Source organism: Argopecten irradians, chromosome 15, assembly GCF_041381155.1.
Source record: "Argopecten irradians isolate NY chromosome 15, Ai_NY, whole genome shotgun sequence".
Classification (NCBI taxonomy): domain Eukaryota; kingdom Metazoa; phylum Mollusca; class Bivalvia; order Pectinida; family Pectinidae; genus Argopecten; species Argopecten irradians.
Window position 1 is genome coordinate 5,842,528 of NC_091148.1, and position 21,147 is coordinate 5,863,674.

General features: G+C 38.6%; 2 protein-coding genes across 2 annotated transcripts in view; one reads left to right on the forward strand and one right to left on the reverse strand.

Moving 5' to 3' along the window:
• Positions 1-8,674, forward strand: part of LOC138308865 (small ribosomal subunit protein eS8-like) — a 35,873-nt gene extending 27,199 nt beyond the window's left edge. Inside the window, exon 6 of the mRNA XM_069249895.1 lies at positions 8,512-8,674. Coding sequence (XP_069105996.1) covers positions 8,512-8,621 — 110 coding nt within the window. The 3' untranslated portion in view covers positions 8,622-8,674. The remainder of the gene's footprint in view (positions 1-8,511) is intronic.
• A 6,417-nt stretch (positions 8,675-15,091) lies between these two features.
• Positions 15,092-20,941, reverse strand: LOC138308859 (transmembrane protein 205-like). Its single transcript, XM_069249889.1, has 4 exons — positions 20,671-20,941; positions 19,698-19,867; positions 18,950-19,107; positions 15,092-16,196 (listed from the first exon to the last, which is right to left on the reverse strand). Exons 1-4 carry the CDS (start codon positions 20,682-20,684, stop codon positions 15,912-15,914), a joined length of 627 nt encoding a protein of 208 aa, XP_069105990.1. The 5' UTR covers positions 20,685-20,941; the 3' UTR covers positions 15,092-15,911.
• Between the last annotated feature and the right edge of the window lie 206 nt (positions 20,942-21,147).

A 21,147-nucleotide genomic window follows, 5' to 3' on the forward strand; every position in this document is an offset into this window, starting at 1 on the left:
ATGGTCCCGACAAAGTGTTGTTATTTTTCGGGTCGATCCGAAATCCAAGATGGCCGCCACAGGTGCCATCTTGAAAACACATTTTGAACTTCTTCTCAAGTTCTACCGGTGCGATTTGGCTGAAACTTGCATGAAATGATCCTGACATGGTCCCGACAAAGTGTTGTTATTTTTCGGGTCGATCTGAAATCCAAGATGGCCGCCACAGGCGCCATCTTGAAAACACATTTTGAACTTTCTCAAGTTCTACCAGTGCGATTTCGCTGAAACTTGCATGAAATGATCCTGACATGGTCCCGACAAAGTCTTGTTATTTTTCGGGTCGATCCGAAATCCAAGATGGCCGCCACAGCCGCCATCTTGAAAACACATTTTGAACTTCTTCTCAAGTTCTACCAGTGCGATTTGGCTGAAACTTGCATGAAATGATCCTGACATGGTCCCGACAAAGTGTTGTTATTTTTCGGGTCGATCTGAAATCCAAGATGGCCACCACAGTCTCCATCTTGAAAACACATTTTGTACTTCTTCTCAAGTTCTACCGGTGCAATTTCGCTGAAACTTGCATGAAATGATCCTGACATGGTCCAGACAAAGTGTTGTTATTCTTCGGGTCAATCCGAAATCCAAGATGGCCGTCACAGCCGCCATCTTGAAAACACATTTTGAACTTCTTCTCAAGTTCTACCGAAGGGATTTGGCTGAAACTTGCATGAAATGATCCTGACATGGTCCAGACAAAGTATTGTTACATCTCTGGTTGATCCCAAATCGAAGATGACAACCATGACACTATGTATAATTAAGTTCCTATATTTAAAGGCCCTTGGGCCTCTTGTTTGAAATAAAATTTGTTGAAAGAAATTGAAAATGATCCTGACATGATCCTGACAAAGTGACACCATATATAATTAATTAGGTCATCTGACCCGAAGGGTCAGGATGACCTATAGTCATCATGTTTCGTCCGTCGTCGTGCGCCGTCCGCCGTGCGCCGTGCGCCGTCCGCCGTGCGTTAACTTTTCACATTTTGAACTTCTTCTCAAGTTTGACTAGTGGGATTGAGCTGAAACTTACCTGAAATGATCCTGAGATGGTCCCGACAAAGTGTTGTTATTTTTCGGGTCGATCCGAAATCCAAGATGGCCGCCACAGCCGCCATCTTGAAAACACATTTTAAACTTCTTCTCAAGTTCTACCGGTGCGATTTGGCTGAAACTTGCATGAAATGATCCTGACATGGTCCCGACAAAGTGTTGTTATTTTTCGGGTCGATCCGAAATCCAAGATGGCCGCCACAGGCGCCATCTTGAAAACACATTTTGAACTTCTTCTCAAGTTCTACTGGTGCGATTTGGCTGAAACTTGCATGAAATGATCCTGACATGGTCCCGACAAAGTGTTGTTATTTTTTCGGGTCGATCCGAAATCCAAGATGGCCGCCACAGGTGCCATCTTGAAAACACATTTTGAACTTCTTCTCAAGTTCTACCGGTGCGATTTGGCTGAAACTTGCATGAAATGATCCTGACATGGTCCCGACAAAGTGTTGTTATTTTTCGGGTCAATCCGAAATCCAAGATGGCCGCCACAGGCACCATCTTGAAAACACATTTTGAACTTCTTCTCAAGTTCTACCGGTGCGATTTGGCTGAAACTTGCATGAAATGATCCTGACATGGTCCCGACAAAGTGTTGTTATTTTTCGGGTCGATCCGAAATCCAAGATGGCCGCCACAGCCGCCATCTTGAAAACACATTTTGAACTTCTTCTCAAGTTCTACCAGTGCGATTTGGCTGAAACTTGCATGAAATGATCCTGACATGGTCCCGACAAAGTGTTGTTATTTTTCGGGTCGATCCGAAATCCAAGATGGCCGCCACAGGTGCCATCTTGAAAACACATTTTGAACTTTTCTCAAGTTCTACCGTGCGATTTGGCTGAAACTTGCATGAAATGATCCTGACATGGTCCAGACAAAGTGTTGTTATTCTTCGGGTCAATCCGAAATCCAAGATGGCCGTCACAGCCGCCATCTTGAAAACACATTTTGAACTTCTTCTCAAGTTCTACCGAAGGGATTTGGCTGAAACTTGCATGAAATGATCCTGACATGGTCCAGACAAAGTATTGTTACATCTCTGGTTGATCCCAAATCGAAGATGACAACCATGACACTATGTATAATTAAGTTCCTATATTTAAAGGCCCTTGGGCCTCTTGTTTGAAATAAAATTTGTTGAAAGAAATTGAAAATGATCCTGACATGATCCTGACAAAGTGACACCATATATAATTAATTAGGTCATCTGACCCGAAGGGTCAGGATGACCTATAGTCATCATGTTTCGTCCGTCGTCGTGCGCCGTCCGCCGTGCGCCGTGCGCCGTCCGCCGTGCGTTAACTTTTCACATTTTGAACTTCTTCTCAAGTTTGACTAGTGGGATTGAGCTGAAACTTACCTGAAATGATCCTGAGATGGTCCCGACAAAGTGTTGTTATTTTTCGGGTCGATCCGAAATCCAAGATGGCCGCCACAGCCGCCATCTTGAAAACACATTTTAAACTTCTTCTCAAGTTCTACCGGTGCGATTTGGCTGAAACTTGCATGAAATGATCCTGACATGGTCCCGACAAAGTGTTGTTATTTTTCGGGTCGATCCGAAATCCAAGATGGCCGCCACAGGCGCCATCTTGAAAACACATTTTGAACTTCTTCTCAAGTTCTACTGGTGCGATTTGGCTGAAACTTGCATGAAATGATCCTGACATGGTCCCGACAAAGTGTTGTTATTTTTCGGGTCGATCCGAAATCCAAGATGGCCGCCACAGGCGCCATCTTGAAAACACATTTTGAACTTCTTCTCAAGTTCTACCGGTGCGATTTGGCTGAAACTTGCATGAAATGATCCTGACATGGTCCCGACAAAGTGTTGTTATTTTTCGGGTCGATCCGAAATCCAAGATGGCCGCCACAGCCGCCATCTTGAAAACACATTTTGAACTTCTTCTCAAGTTCTACCGGTGCGATTTGGCTGAAACTTGCATGAAATGATCCTGACATGGTCCCGACAAAGTGTTGTTATTTTTCGGGTCGATCCGAAATCCAAGATGGCCGCCACAGTGCCATCTTGAAAACACATTTTGAACTTCTTCTCAAGTTCTACCAGTGCGATTTGGCTGAAACTTGCATGAAATGATCCTGACATGGTCCAGACAAAGTGTTGTTATTCTTCGGGTCAATCCGAAATCCAAGATGGCCGTCACAGCCGCCATCTTGAAAACACATTTTGAACTTCTTCTCAAGTTCTACCGAAGTGGATTTGGCTGAAACTTGCATGAAATGATCCTGACATGGTCCAGACAAAGTATTGTTACATCTCTGGTTGATCCCAAATCGAAGATGACAACCATGACACTATGTATAATTAAGTTCCTATATTTAAAGGCCCTTGGGCCTCTTGTTTGAAATAAAATTTGTTGAAAGAAATTGAAAATGATCCTGACATGATCCTGACAAAGTGACACCATATATAATTAATTAGGTCATCTGACCCGAAGGGTCAGGATGACCTATAGTCATCATGTTTCGTCCGTCGTCGTGCGCCGTCCGCCGTGCGCCGTGCGCCGTCCGCCGTGCGTTAACTTTTCACATTTTGAACTTCTTCTCAAGTTTGACTAGTGGGATTGAGCTGAAACTTACCTGAAATGATCCTGAGATGGTCCCGACAAAGTGTTGTTATTTTTCGGGTCGATCCGAAATCCAAGATGGCCGCCACAGCCGCCATCTTGAAAACACATTTTAAACTTCTTCTCAAGTTCTACCGGTGCGATTTGGCTGAAACTTGCATGAAATGATCCTGACATGGTCCCGACAAAGTGTTGTTATTTTTCGGGTCGATCCGAAATCCAAGATGGCCGCCACAGGCGCCATCTTGAAAACACATTTTGAACTTCTTCTCAAGTTCTACTGGTGCGATTTGGCTGAAACTTGCATGAAATGATCCTGACATGGTCCCGACAAAGTGTTGTTATTTTTCGGGTCGATCCGAAATCCAAGATGGCCGCCACAGCCGCCATCTTGAAAACACATTTTAAACTTCTTCTCAAGTTCTACCGGTGCGATTTGGCTGAAACTTGCATGAAATGATCCTGACATGGTCCCGACAAAGTGTTGTTATTTTTCGGGTCAATCCGAAATCCAAGATGGCCGCCACAGGCACCATCTTGAAAACACATTTTGAACTTCTTCTCAAGTTCTACCGGTGCGATTTGGCTGAAACTTGCATGAAATGATCCTGACATGGTCCCGACAAAGTGTTGTTATTTTTCGGGTCGATCCGAAATCCAAGATGGCCGCCACAGCCGCCATCTTGAAAACACATTTTAAACTTCTTCTCAAGTTCTACCGGTGCGATTTGGCTGAAACTTGCATGAAATGATCCTGACATGGTCCCGACAAAGTGTTGTTATTATTCGGGTCGATCCGAAATCCAAGATGGCCGCCACAGGTGCCATCTTGAAAACACATTTTGAACTTTCTCAAGTTCTACCAGTGCGATTTGGCTGAAACTTGCATGAAATGATCCTGACATGGTCCCGACAAAGTGTTGTTATTTTTCGGGTCGATCTGAAATCCAAGATGGCAGCCACAGTCTCCATCTTGAAAACACATTTTAAACTTCTTCTCAAGTTCTACTGGTGCGATTTGGCTGAAACTTGCATGAAATGATCCTGACATGGTCCAGACAAAGTGTTGTTATTTTTCGGGTCGATCCGAAATCCAAGATGGCCGCCACAGGCGCCATCTTGAAAACACATTTTGAACTTCTTCTCAAGTTCTACCGGTGCGATTTGGCTGAAACTTGCATGAAATGATCCTGACATTGTCCCGACAAAGTGTTGTTATTTTTCGGGTCGATCCGAAATCCAAGATGGCCGCCACAGGCGCCATCTTGAAAACACATTTTGAACTTCTTCTCAAGTTCTACCAGTGCGATTTGGCTGAAACTTGCATGAAATGATCCTGACATGGTCCAGACAAAGTGTTGTTATTTTTCGGGTCAATCCGAAATCCAAGATGGCCGTCACAGCCGCCATCTTGAAAACACATTTTGAACTTATTCTCAAGTTCTACCGAAGGGATTTGGCTGAAACTTGCATGAAATGATCCTGACATGGTCCAGACAAAGTATTGTTACATCTCTGGTTGATCCCAAATCGAAGATGACTACCATGAAACTATGTCTAATTAATTTCCTATATTTAAAGGCCCTTGGGCCTCTTGTTTGAAATAAAATTTGTTGAAAGAAATTGAAAATGATCCTGACATGATCCTGACAAAGTGACACCATATATAATTAATTTTACTATTGTCAAGGTAGTCAGATGACCGTTAAGGCCCTTTGGGCCTCTTGTTTTACTATTGTCAAGGTAGTCAGATGACCGTTAAGGCCCTTTGGGCCTCTTGTTAGGTCATCTGACCCAAAGGGTCAGCATGACCTATAGTCATCATGTTTCGTCCGTCGTCGTCCGCCGTGCGCCGTGCGTTAACTTTTCACATTTTGAACTTCTTCTCAAGTTCTACCGATGCGATTTGACTGAAACTTGCATGAAATGATCCTGACATGGTCCCGACAAAGTGTTGTTATTTTTCGGGTCGATCCGAAATCCAAGATGGCCGCCACAGCTGCCATCTTGAAAACACATTTTGAACTTCTTCTCAAGTTCTACCGGTGCGATTTGACTGAAACTTGCATGAAATGATCCTGACATGGTCCCGACAAAGTGTTGTTATTTTTCAGGTCGATCCGAAATCCAAGATGGCCGCCACAGCCGCCATCTTGAAAACACATTTTGAACTTCTTCTCAAGTTCTACCGGTGCGATTTGGCTGAAACTTGCATGAAATGATCCTGACATGGTCCCGACAAAGTGTTGTTATTTTTCCGGTCGATCCGAAATCCAAGATGGCCGCCACAGTCGCCATCTTGAAAACACATTTTGAACTTCTTCTCAAGTTCTACTAGTGCGATTTGGCTGAAAATTGCATGAAATGATCCTGACATGGTCCCGACAAAGTGTTGTTATTTTTCGGGTCGATCCGAAATCCAAGATGGCCGCCACAGCCGCCATCTTGAAAACACATTTTGAACTTCTTCTCAAGTTCTACCGGTGCGATTTGACTGAAACTTGCATGAAATGATCCTGACATGGTCCCGACAAAGTGTTGCTATTTTTTCCGGTCGATCCGAAATCCAAGATGGCCGCCACAGTCGCCATCTTGAAAACACATTTTGAACTTCTTCTCAAGTTCTACTAGTGCGATTTGGCTGAAAATTGCATGAAATGATCCTGACATGGTCCCGACAAAGTGTTGTTATTTTTCGGGTCGATCCGAAATCCAAGATGGCCGCCACAGCCGCCATCTTGAAAACACATTTTGAACTTCTTCTCAAGTTCTACCGGTGCGATTTGACTGAAACTTGCATGAAATGATCCTGACATGGTCCCGACAAAGTGTTGTTATTTTTGGGGTCGATCCGAAATCCAAGATGGCCGCCACAGCTGCCATCTTGAAAACACATTTTGAACTTCTTCTCAAGTTCCACCGGTGCGATTTGGCTGAAACTTGCATGAAATGATCCTGACATGGTCCCGACAAAGTGTTGTTATTTTTCGGGTCGATCCGAAATCCAAGATGGCCGCCACAGCCGCCATCTTGAAAACACATTTTGAACTTCTTCTCAAGTTCTGCTGGTGCGATTTGACTGAAACTTGCATGAAATGATCCTGACATGGTCCCGACAAAGTGTTGTTATTTTTCGGGTCGATCCGAAATCCAAGATGGCCGCCATCTTGAAAACACATTTTGAACTTCTTCTCAAGTTCTACCGGTGCGATTTGACTGAAACTTGCATGAAATGATCCTGACATGGTCCTGACAAAGTGTTGTTATTTTTCGGGTCGATCCGAAATCCAAGATGGCCGCCACAGCCGCCATCTTGAAAACACATTTTGAACTTCTTCTCAAGTTCTACCGGTGCGATTTGACTGAAACTTGCATGAAATGATCCTGACATGGTCCCGACAAAGTGTTGTTATTTTTCGGGTCGACCCGAAATCCAAGATGGCCGCCACAGCTGCCATCTTGAAAACACATTTTGAACTTCTTCTCAAGTTCTACCGGTGCGATTTGGCTGAAACTTTCATGAAATGATCCTGACATGGTCCCGACAAAGTGTTGTTATTTTTCGGGTCGATCCGAAATCCAAGATGGCCGCCACAGCTGCCATCTTGAAAACACATTTTGAACTTCTTCTCAAGTTCCACCGGTGCGATTTGGCTGAAACTTGCATGAAATGATCCTGACATGGGCCAGACAAAGTATTGTTACATCTCTGGTTGATCACAAATCGAAGATGGCTACCATGCCACTATATCTAATTAATTTCCTATATGTTAAGGCCCTTGGGCCTCTTGTTTGAAATAAAATTTGTTGAAAGAAATTGAAAATGATCCTGACATGGTCCTGACAAAGTAACACCATATATAATTAATTTTACTATTGCCAAGGTAGTCAGATGACCGTTAAGGCCCTTTGGGCCTCTTGTTTGTAATATGTATTACAAGTAATGATCTTGATATTAGTATCTGTTTTAAACCTCTTTCTTAAATTTTCTGTGACTTGTCTACAGTATTATATTACTGTAGCTTGGATACTGGAACTGTAGGAAAGGAAGTAGGCCTAATATGCCGTAACAACTGTATCATAGTCTATATTACGGAAAAGAACACTTGTATAGTATTGACTGTAGGCAGGTGGATTTTCCCTGGGTACTCCGGCTTTCCTTCACCTTATAAATCTGGCATGTCCTCCAAACTGCTTTACTATTATATAGTAAGCGTTATTGAATGGATTTAGCAGAATGATGATATCTTGATGACTGGAGGGTTTAGGTTTGCTATGGCCGTTCTGGCTTGGCGTATAGCCTTCACTCAAAGATAACAAGTCATAGTTACTCTGACTGTCGATCAAGAAGCTCAAAGTCACAATATATTAACACAAGTCCTCACCTGCAAGTTGTGATTGGGGTAGCTGCCATTTACAGACCATAGGCAGATGTTAGCATGTTCTTAAAACTGAATATTGGGATGGGTAATCCCAAGTACCCAAAAAAGTAAATGAGAAGGAGGCCTAGGGGTCTTTAATACTTTGATATTGTATTATTGCTCGTAATTACTTGTATTAACTAATTGGTTAAGCTTTACTACAGTAAGTTTTAACGAATGGATTTAGCAGAATGATGATATCTTGATGACTGGAGGGTTTAGGTTTGCTATGGCCGTTCTGGCTTGGCGTATAGCCTTCACCCAAAGATAACAAGTCATAGTTACTCTGACTGCTCAATCTATGATTTAAAAATAAATAATCTGAAATAACAATTGATACAAGTAAAGTAAAACAAACCTTGTGCTAAGATTAATTTAGCTTTTTTTTTGTGTTTCCAGCTAAGATTGCCTCAAGGCCAGGTCAGTGTGGTCGCTGTGACGGATACATCCTTGAGGGTAAGGAGCTGGAATTCTACCTGAGGAAGCTCAAGACCAAGAAAGGGAAATAAACTTAACTTATACACCTGTGATGAATGTGCCAGAATAAAGGGGAAACAAAGAACTTGTCTTCTTGTCTTCTTTGTATTGGTCTTCTGTAATCATTAGGCCATACAAATCATCTTCATTACTCGTCTATACATGAATTAAGCTAGTTGTAAACCTACTTATTTTCGTGTGCAATTTAAATTTGATATTTTGCAAGCAATATGAAATTACAAAATAATGTTTGTAACACAGGGAAAATCAAACAATTTGAATGATTTTAGTCATAAATAGATTAAAGTGCTGTGAAAAAGTTGTTTGACAATAAAAAACAATACAAAAATCATTTGCTGCATATAGGAAGTTGGTTTTACAGTTACGTCCATACCAACAAAAAGATTTGCCTTCTCCATCTGCCCAAACCGTATAAATATTAGGGACTTATAAATAAAAAATACTGAAACCACAAATTTTTTCAATGAAAATACAAAAATTATATGCGGAAATTTTAGCGCACGAGAATAAAACTATAGCAATCAAATGTAAAATAAACCCGGAACAAAAACACGAGTGCAAATATTCAATCTGACCAATTGTCGCATCTACTGTACCAAACTACAGAAACACAACACATCTCACTCTACGGAAGATAACAGGATCATCCCCCACTTAGAATAGGAGAAAGATATCAAAAACATAAGTTACATGTACTCCGAGACCCTTTTGATATAGCCAAGTGCCAACAAACAGGGTGTATTGTGGTAGACTTGCAATTTGAGTATGTACCTTGAACATACTGATAAAATTCTATAATTGTTGTTTGGTTGGTTTTTGACTTAAGCCATACCTTGTATGGCTTAAGTCATAGGCACTACTTTCAGTAACCTTTCAACTCAGTAATTTAAATGCCGTTGACCTATGACACGCTAATTTAAATGCCGTTGACCAGCTAATTTAAATGCCGTTGACCTATACTGTGTACTACATCTCACCCCTCTCCTCTAATTTAAATGCTCTTTATCTATACTGTGTACTACATCTCAATCCCCCCTCCTACTCCCCTGTGCCTGCATGTGTATAATGGCAACTAATACACAGCTAGACTAGTACCTTACCTTCCAGCTGACTGCTGTCCACACAATCTATACACACTGTTGACTCCCCCATCGAACGTAAACACATAATCTCTGTTACTGATCTTGCTATCTAAGTCTTATAGACCTAAAAGTTATAATTAAAAAAAGTAAATTAATCAAACTTTCTTTCCGTGTACTTTATATAATGCTTTTGAAAACAGACCTGAGGTTAAAGACAATATAAGGCTGCCATTATGTGTGCATGGTTTTACTTGCATACATAAGTGAGCAACACAAGAGTGTAGTACAAAGAACTTTTTTTAATGAATATAAGACTTTTGCTTTCTTTATTTTAAAATCTTTTCTTTTATTTATAAGAATTTTGATAAAAAAAATGTCAAATAAACATATATATGGTTTTTCTGTGATCAGTTGAATATTGTTGAAATAATCTATATCAAAGTCGGTCACAAGACATTTGACTGCTGATAGATACACAAAGCTTTGAATTAAGCTTAATTTTCATATAACACACAGTATCTGTTTTCTGGGGAATAGAAATCTGCCTAACAGCTTAATGTTTTTATTATGAATTAGTCATATATTTATCATTAGAAAATTATTTTTTTTTACTATAATGATAATTGTAAAAACAGAATGGTGTAATCGACATAAAACTAAAAATCATTTTGAATTATATTAGCATTTGTGGCAGTATTGCAAAAAATATTACATTTACATCTATGGTTATAAGTGAAACAAGTACATACATTCAGACCATGAAGTCAAATTATGGTTTACAATTTCATTTCTTCTAACATTTATGTAAACTAATGTTCAAAATGAAATATGGTGTTTGCATCTCGCTAGCTTAACAAAGATTCAACTTTGGAGGTGTCACTAAAATCATGAAATCCATATATACTTGTGCGGCATGATCATTTCTATGATTAATGTAATGGCCTTGGAATCATCTTTTTTGCCTTTTCCTCAAATACATATGAAAATCATATATGAATAAAAAAAAACACTGAAACTGTATTTTCAGTACATCAGAATGAAATCACTGAATTTAATGAGACACTGTTTCATGGTTGATACCTTATTATTATTCAAATTATGATTGCAGAATTTACTCTTTGTGTTTATTCCCCATAATTATGCATGCTTCTTAGATTAAAACCACGATCTAATTTTCATAACACAGAATGAATTCTATCATTATGATAAAAACGGACACAAACAGTGTTAAATTAACATACTTATGTTGAAATAAAAATACCTAAAAAAAGCTTCTATTACCTAATGATGGCTTGAAAAGTATACATGCAAATTAAAATGTATTTTGATATTTTCAACATTTACAAAATAATTTGAAATATAGGTGGCTTATGATATTGTGTAAAATACAGATAACCTTGAGTGAGTTCAGGTTGTAAATATTAATATAAGCATTGGCTCTCAGTTGGCATTCATAGTCAATATGAATACCAATTGGAGGGAGGCCAATTTCATGATGCGCTCTAGCTTTATTGACATTGCTAATGATGCAAAAAAAGTCTTTCAATCAATATCGATTAAATATGCAGGAATGAAAGAAATAATATGCATATGCACGAATAAGTTATATATAGGATACTATCCAATTGATGTTGTCAGAGTAAATTGAAGATTGCCGTAAAGGGATTTAAAGGATATGATAAATACAAGGTACACATAATAACAAAATCTTGGAGTGACAAATGACATTTTTTTGCCATTTTCTCAAAAGAAAGAGAGAAGGAAATATTTATAAATCATTGACTCATGGTCAACCCTATTTTATGATTTGCTATTTGTTTATATATAATGAAATAAATTGTCATCTTATGATAGTGTCCTTGCATTTATAATACAACACTTTTACCTGGAATTTATAGTTGTCCAACTGGGAATTTACATGATGTGTATGATATGATGTACACCAATATCAAATTCATTTATGATATGATGTACACCAATATCATATTCATTTATCTAAGGAATTGCAATGTTTTTGGATTATTGTATTGCATAACGCATGTTTTTTTGTTTTGAGTAGAAGGAAATAGAAAATTAACTCTAAAAAAGTATACAAAAAAATTCTTTACCATTGCAATTTGACAACAATTGATGGCCATGCTGTTGTACATTGAGATTTATCATTTATGTTATCAATGCAAATCAGAATTCTTGATTTGTAATGTTTTTTTTAGGCTTAAGTCTCAGTACTTTCAGTACTTTGATTTTTTTAGCCCACCATCATCAGATGGTGGGCTATTCAAATCGCCTTTCGTCCATGGTCCACCGTCCGTTAACAATTCTCGTTACTGCTATTTCTCGGAAAGTACTAAAGGGATCTTTTTCAAATTCCATATGTAGATTCCCCTATGGCCCTAGTTATGCATATTGCTTTTTGGGACCGATCGGTCAACAAGATGGCCGACAGGCGGCCATCTTGGATTTTGATAGTTAAATATTGTTACTGCTATTTCTCAGAAAGTACTGAAGGGATCTTTCTCAAATTTCATATGTAGCTTCCCCTAGGACCCTAGTTGTGCATATTGCATTTTTGGACCGATCGGTCAACAAGATGGCCAACAGGCGGCCATCTTGAATTTGGATAGTTAAAGTTTGTTACCGCTATTTCTCAGAAAGTACTGAAGGGATCTTTCTCAAATTTCATATGTATGTTCCCCTAGGACCCTAGTTTTGCATATTGCAATTTGAGACCGATTGGTTATCAGACGGCCATCTTAGATTTTGATAGTTAAAGTTTGTTACCACTATTTCTCATAAAGTATTGACGGCATCTCAATCAAATTCCATACATAGGTTCCCCTAGGGCCCTAGTTATGCATATTGCGTTTTGGGGCCAATCGGTCTACAAGATGGCCGCCTGGCAGCCATCTTTGATTTTGATAGTTAAAGTTTGTTATTGCTATTTCTTAAAAAGTACTGAAGGGATCTCTCTCAAATTCTATATGTAGGTTCCCCTAGGGCCCTAGTTGTGCATATTGCATTTTGTAACTGATAGGTCAACAAGATGGCTGCACGGCTGTCATCTTGGATTTCATTGTTGAAGTTTGTTACCATTATTTCTTAGATAGTACTACAGCGATCTGTCTCAAATTTTATATGTAGTTGTGTTTGAAAAGCAGGGAAAAGATCCCTCTTTCCATTGTCAGACATAAATCATTCTTTGGTGGGCGCCAAGATCCCCTCTTGGGTTTTTTTTTTTTTTGGGGGGGGGGGTTAAAAAACAATGACTTAGATTTGGAACTTGTCATAAAATAATAAAAGTTCATATCCATATAACATGTACCACAGGAGTTTGAAGTTATGTCAATAACATATAGTATAAATATGTAAAATAAAAACCCCTATATAGAGTAGCTATATTAAAACACCGTTTTTAGCCCACCATCATCAGATGGTGGGCTATTCAAATAGCCTTCCGTCCGGCCGTTAACAATTCTTGTTACCGCTATTTCTCAGAAAGTACAAAGGGATCTTTTTCAAATTTGACATGTAGGTTCCCCTAGGGGCCTAGTTGTGCATATTGCATTTTGGGACCGATCGGTCAACCAAATGGCCGACAGGCGGCCATCTTGAATTTTGATAGTTAAAGTTTGGTACCGCTAATTCTCAGAAAGTACTGAAGGGATCTTTCTCAAATTTCATATGCAAGTTCTCCTAGGACCCTAGTTGTGCGTATTGCATTTGGTAACTGATTAGTCAACAAGATGGCCGACCGGCTGCCATCTTGGATTTTGATAGTTATCGCTATATGTCAGAAATTACTGAAGGGATATCTCAAATTCCATGCGTAAGTTCCCCTTGGGCCCTAGTTGTGCATAGTACCTTTGGGACTGATTGGTCAACAAGATGGCCAACCGGCCGCTATCTTGGATTTCACCGCTGTTTCTCAGAAAGTAATGAAGCTATCTGTCTTAAATTTTGTATGTGGAACTATATTTTGTGTACTCTCTGAATTTGACAACATTTCCCGCCAAATTGAAGCCAGCTGTTCCGGGATTCCATCAATTGACCGGCTGTTCCATCGACCGTATAACATTTGGAAAAACAGAGTTTTAATTTATTTGAACACTTAATTTGAATGAAATGGTCGATCGAAATGTCATTTAAAATATCTGTACAAAAAGTGCAGTTTACACACCAGTAAACAACAAACAATAAAAATCATTCCTTAAATAACCCCTGGAATGTCAAAGATGTGACACAGCGTGCTGTTCAATAATCACTACTTGTATATATATGTGCAGTTTGGCGGTAGTCTACAGAAGCTATGTGATGTCTAGAATATGGAAAAGCAGTTCTAAAGAAACCAGGTCATGGCTGCTTTGGGATCAAGGTCTATAAAAAATTATATAATAACTTTGTAATTGCGAAGTAGACGGACAGTGAGACAGATGAAAACTAAACCAAAACAAATATTTAATTGGTAGGAGACTGAAATTAAGAGTACAATAATTTTAAAGAAACGGAAGTTGCCAAATTACATTGTACTAATATGGATGGCGGTCTGTAGTTTGAGGGATTCTGACTATCTTACCCGCGTGATTTTGTGATCAAACTAGAATGTAAATCGCGCATCGAATGTCCCATTAACTTCATTATGACCCGACCGACTTCTTATGAATATGGAAATGAACGTACTGCTCGCATATCTCTGATAACACAATTGTCCGGTAGGTTAAGTCTACAAGATCGATTAATAAACAAATATCTAACGGAGCAGATGTTTGGGACATTTGATTTCGGCCAAGAGCCCAAGACACAAGCCAATGTGTGAAGTAGTATTATTCATTCTTCGTGCACAGTTCTTCAAATAACCTCGAGTCAATGAAAGTGTGTAAATTTACATTTTTTAGCGTTAATAATATTTCGCGGTTCCAAGTTTGCTCTAAAAGACAACGATAGCAATATTTTTTCTCGTCTTTGATAAAACAATAATAGTGAATGCGTATATTAAAACAAATACGTTTAAAGTATGAGTGAGTGAATGAATTATTGAATCTCAATATTATTATTAATTTATTAAGCTCTAGTATGAACATAGAACGAATATGCGTACCCGGCCTACTATACCTTTCGGTCGGGTACGAATTGGTCCCTATGTGTCGTAGTGGAGCACTGCCTCCGAAAATCACTCGGGCATAGTTTTCTATACTTTTTTGTAGGTTTCCAATTTTTTTTATGCATATACATGTACATGCATTTACATATTATTTTTGTCCAAAACAAACATAACTACCATTCTTAATATCTACCGTACCGCTCACAAGACGTCAAATTCACAATTTGTGGACTTGCCGTATACATTCCCTTCAGAAAGACCTTCATATGTAATATGTTAAATAATAATGCCTCGATGAGAATTTGATATTTTATGTGGTTCAGTTTTATTGCCTAGTAGATAAGCGATATCAAACAAGTACGATAAAAATACAAACAAACGTTTTATAATGGTTTGCATAATCATTACTTTGCTCCATTAGCAGTAGTAGGCACCAATTGTAGCTCTAAAGACGACACCATTTTCTGTCAAAAAGTCTTTTGAGCTGCAATATTGCAGCTAGTATGAACACGGAGTAAAGATGTCTTGGTGAATTTCAGGAGGAATGGAACTGTAATGTTCTTTATAATTAATACATACAGTGAGCCCGTTTATTTGTGGTTGATATACCATACAGGGATATTGAGACATACAAAACCACAGGGATCTGTGTACAAAACCAAATTAAATGAGATAACAGGACAAGTTACGTTTTTGTACAAAATAGACACAACATGAATTCTCATTTAAATCACAAAGATAAATATCGAAAGATGCTGCCTTGATACCACAGGGATTTTTCACCAAATTTCAACCAACGATATATAATACATCTTTTGTATAATACACAAACATACATGTATATATACCTTTGGTTGAAAATTTGTGCCAGGTCCCTGTGCTTTAGACCTGACGAAAGTCCCATTCTCATTTGTCAGTGTAATCGTTCATTCATAAAACTTTCTGCTTAACTTTCTCATCAAAACACGTAGCGGAGTCCTTTCATTGTAGAATTCTTCATCATCGTATTAGGTAACTTATGATTCGAATACGATGTCTCCGGCTCTTTCTAACATACTTCCGGTATTGCGTAGAAGCACCGGAAGTCAATGGTCTTTTATCCCTATGGCGCTGTTGGAGCGTCAGACATCGTTTGTCATTGCTATATGATACAAGTGAAACGTATTGGCTGCAAGACCAATCATATTTATTCCGCCACTAAGTCCGTGCGATAACCGGAAGGTCCGATTCACACATGCGTACTCTGGATTTGAAAGAAGGTCTGAAAGGTCAGTAAAGCCGATCTCGTAGGCTTTTCCAGATTCCTTCTCCAGTGAGAATCGTGTGAGCATACTATCGATAATGATAGGTGAAAGGAAGAAAGCGTTGATAAAATCAGCACCGAGGCTGGTTAGAAGCGCAGCGATCTGTAAAAAAGAAGAAATTAATTTTATAAATACGTTCTATAACACCCACAGGGACTTCCGCCCAAAAGTCAATATATATATATATATATATATCATAAAACATATGTATACTTCCCGTTGGTTAGAAATCCGTGTCAAGTCCATGTGATAACACATACATTGTCTTATTTTAGTATCAGAGATATATGCGTTTGACCAGTCCACAGGCATTTGGCTCTATAGACATTTTTCTCTATATAAATATATGTAATGCAGTGTCAAGGTTTATAACTCGTTCGGCCATATAACACTACCCGATTTCAGAAAAAAAAGTATGATAATTAACAAACCATATAAGATGTGGCAATGGGAATACTCTCAATCGATAGCCAGATAATGTATCTTTAATTTGATATATGATACAATATATATCATACCCGTATACATGTCACTAGGTATCCAGAAACATCGGAAATCAGACAGATTTCAACTGGTTGGACACGCCAGGGCTCTAATGGGTAGCTCAAAAACCACCATGCCAACACTTCAGTGTCATCAGAATAAAAGTTATGTAGAAAAGAAACATACCATCCATTTCCTCAAAACAGCCCTTTAAAATTTCCGATTGAAAAACTAGTCTCTAACCGCCATATGTGTGTAGCACATTTGTTTTCTTGGCGTTGATAGGTCAATTAATTTTCTAGAGCCAATCAACGCCGAGAAAACAATTGTACTACAAAAAATAATGGGGGGGTTAGAGGCACAAATTTTTCAATCGGGAATTTAAAAGGGTTACGTTGGGCAAACGGATGGTATTAAGACATAAACTAACTAACCGGTAAGTTTGTTTTCTACCAAACTTTTATTCTTATGAAGCTGAAATTTTGTACATGCAGTGGTTTAGAGCCCTGGGTGTTTATCGGAGGAAACCAGTGTCCGACCAGTTAAAATCTGTCAGTTTTCCGATGTTTCTGGATACCTAGTGATATTTATACAGCATGTCATATATTGTATCAGATACCAAATTAAAGATAAACTATCTGGCTGTCGATTGAAAGTCTCATTGTCACATCATATACGGTTTGTTAATAATCATATATTTTTTTCTAGAATTTGGTAGTGCTATATCGCCGACCGAGTTATTGACCATGACACAGTATTACATTTATATTATATATATATGTCTATAGAACCAAATACCTGTGGTTTGACATATGTACTTGCTTCGTATACTTTCATATTATTTTCTAGAACATATCACAGTTCTCTACAATTTCGTTGAAAATATCTCATTATTCGCTTTTGTCTCTATCCAGATTTTCCTCGTTTCTATAGAAGCGTTCCGAAGAACAAATGAACATGGCGGTGATGGTTTAAGTAAGTGAGCTACACAATGTTTAAATTGAGTTTCTACAAAGTACGGCACATGACACCTCCAAAGGAGATTGTGGATGAACATAGTTATGGGTACTGTTTACCACCACAAGCGTAGATTTTGTGATTTCGGCTTGGTTTTTGAGGTACCCATTAGAGGCGAGACGACATTTCGACCGGACAGGGAAATGTCTACCTGGCATATTTTTCGTACACATGTGAATTTCCCGATTCATCAAGCTATAACTTCGTCAATACTTGGCCAATTTTGTTCATCAAGCACTCAATGGAAAGATAAATTATTTCTCTTTAAGGTAAGATATGCGTCAATAGTGTATAAAGCGCATTTATTAAAATAACTACGGTTTTAAATAAATAGGTCCGTTTTTCTCGACCCCCGAGTTTATACCCTTGATACTATAGTATATATATATATATAGAAATGTCTACCTGGCATATTTTTCGTACACATGTGAATTTCCCGATTCATCAAGCTATAACTTCGTCAATACTTGGCCAATTTTGTTCATCAAGCACTCAATGGAAAGATAAATTATTTCTCTTTAAGGTAAGATATGCGTCAATAGTGTATAAAGCGCATTTATTAAAATAACTACGGTTTTAAATAAATAGGTCCGTTTTTCTCGACCCCCGAGTTTATACCCTTGATACTATAGTATATATATATATATATATATATATATATATATATATATATACTGTTGGTTAAAAATTTTCGTCCCGAGTACACATTTGAGAAACCGTATAATGCTTTTCAAAACAATATTTACTACACTGAAACTTAGTCAAAAACATTCAATCCATGTTTACGTTTCGATTATATTGGACCTAATGTTTGTTTTCTTTTCTGTACATTAGCAATGGGGTTTTTATGACGTCAGCAACTGTACTAGATAGGAATCGTAGCACGCTCAAAATTATATGCGTACAATGAGATAACTAGGCTAGCTGCGATCACGTAGCTCTGAACGACTGACGAACGATTTCTGTCTGGAACAGATTGGAGTCCGGCTATGATTATTCTGTCTATGAGATTCCGAGAGCGTTACAGAATGCGCTGCTAAAAGTTGACTTTTTAAACAGATGTTAATTTCATGATCAATGAGCCCCGAAACACGCATGAACATTAACCATAAGTTTCATTTATAAAAAAGGAACCCCCAAACCTTTGTACCACATCTTCCCAAACCATTTCACGGACAATTGTAATTCTGTACTCTCGAATTTCGATATAGTTTGAAAACCACGTGAGTCGAACGAAAGATCCAGTGCCAATATCAAAGTTTCTAAAATATATTCACATTCTTTCTTACATTGCCCAACAAGCTTTCAGATATTAACGTTTGGATGTAGCCATGGTAACAAGATTCTTTATTTACCTGTAATTGTACGTCGCTATTGTCGTGTTTATGTCGAGCTACAAATACCGCCATAGTGATTGATGACGTCACGAATCCAAAACAGAAAAACAGTGGGAAGAGTTTGCTCTGCACGTGCCCAAACCATATGCGCGGTAGGTTGAAGAACAACAAAAGTCCTGAAATACAATGTAATAGGAGCAGACTGAGTGGCGCGGTCACATGTGGCGTAAACATGTATTTTCGAAACCAAAATAGACTAACTTATATTTGACACGTGATTCTACAGTGCATTGGGACAGTCTTCCCTGAAAATGTTCAATTGCGAACATTCTGCACTTTCCGTTTCCCGATTGCGTAACTTTATATATATATAAACATTTCATATTTACAGAAAGTTACCAAAATTATCAATTTGAGTCTTGATACTTTATAAGCGAACTTTTCATTGATACAATATTTCATCATAATCATGTCAAGGCTGTCTGTTATCTCGATCCTGAGCTACATTTCATAATTTCATCCCCCCCCCCCCCCCCCCCCCCCCTGTGCAATGTGCTAGTTACCGCGTATGTAGGAAACTTAAAGTAAAAAAAAAATAAAAATCTATGATCTTCTTTTGAAAAACAACGGCCAGTCTTTAAATTTATATCATACTGGTTCAAACGAAACTGTTTTTCAACGTGATAATGGTTTTATTAATAACAATATGCATGTATAATTATTGACGAAAAAATACATCATTACAATACTTATACGTCATCATTACCTGCCACAAACGTCATCCAAAATTGTGCACCATAGTGCGACATAAATGTGAAGAAGTACAGAAAGTTGAAGAACTTTGAACCTTGACCTGTCAAATACTTGCTTGGATACAAGGCAAAGCTGAGAGATATGGTGGCCAAAATGGCTGCAACGTAGCGCACTTGTGGTATTCTACAAAAATGAATATATTTCATGTACAGGGATAGGGTATATGTAATCACTTTCAAAGCTTACAATTCTAAAAAGATTGAGAAAAAAGTGGGGCATTGAGGGCATCCCCGTAATGCATTGAGAAAATCCCCGGTGTAAACAAGGGGAATCCCGCGTATGATCAAAGGGAGTCCCTGTAAGACATTGAGGGAATATCCGGTACGATAAAAGGGAATCCACGGTATGATCAAAGGGAATTCCTGTAAGGTATTGTGGGAACCTCTGGTATGATCAAAGGGATTTCCTGTAAGGCATTGTGGGAACCTCCGGTTTGATCAAAGGGAATCTAATGATAGTAATCCTTGGAATATCGAGGATAGGAGTTTACCCGACAAGAATCTGTCTAGGGCACCGAGTGAATTTCTTGTCTGGTCAAAAGGAAATCCCGTACTAAGGTGTTGAGGGAATCCCCATACTGTACGATCAAAGGGGTTTCCCAATAGGCTTTGATTCCCATGTGTGATCAAAGGGAATCCCTATCCTCGATGTTCCAAGGATTACTATCACTGTCGAACTATATCCACGGGTTATATCCACGTAGATGTTCAGTGATATAAACCCCTGGAATATCGAGGATGTTAAAAGTCCTTACACAAATAGCATTAAATCTAAAGCCTGTATTTAAAGTAAAAATAGGACAGACAATTACAATTTCTTAAAATCACTGTCAGATAAAATTTTATATATAATGTATGATTTTATGCATACATATATGTAGCCATGCCAAAACTAATACATACAGGCTTAAGTAATATAAAACTTACCTTAAGTTCATCATGGTGAAGTTACTAGTAGTAGCTCCGTCTAATTCCTAGTTACAGTAGTCCGACCATGAGTGTAATCAGTACGTTATCGTTTGTAAACACTCAGATACGTATATATACCTCATACACTCTTAGTCCTGAGCGTGAGCACGTACCGACTCAAATCTACGTCATCGTTTCGGATAAATAGTGAAATATTTTGACAATGCTGCGTACATGTGACGACATGAGCAGCGCTGCATAACAACGGATTCGAACGCACCGAGGACGTTTGTTGGTGTTGTTTGGCTGCCCGCATCTGTAACAAACGGTGTGGGATGCTTGTCGTCACTGCAGCTAACACAAACGCCGGTGTATTTTGTGAACGAGCGATTGTACCTGTTTCAATTTGGCTGTCTCGGGGAAATCCAAGGTACGATCCTATGTCTGAGGTTCGACCATCCTCGATATTCCAGGGGTTCCGATCACATACGATCT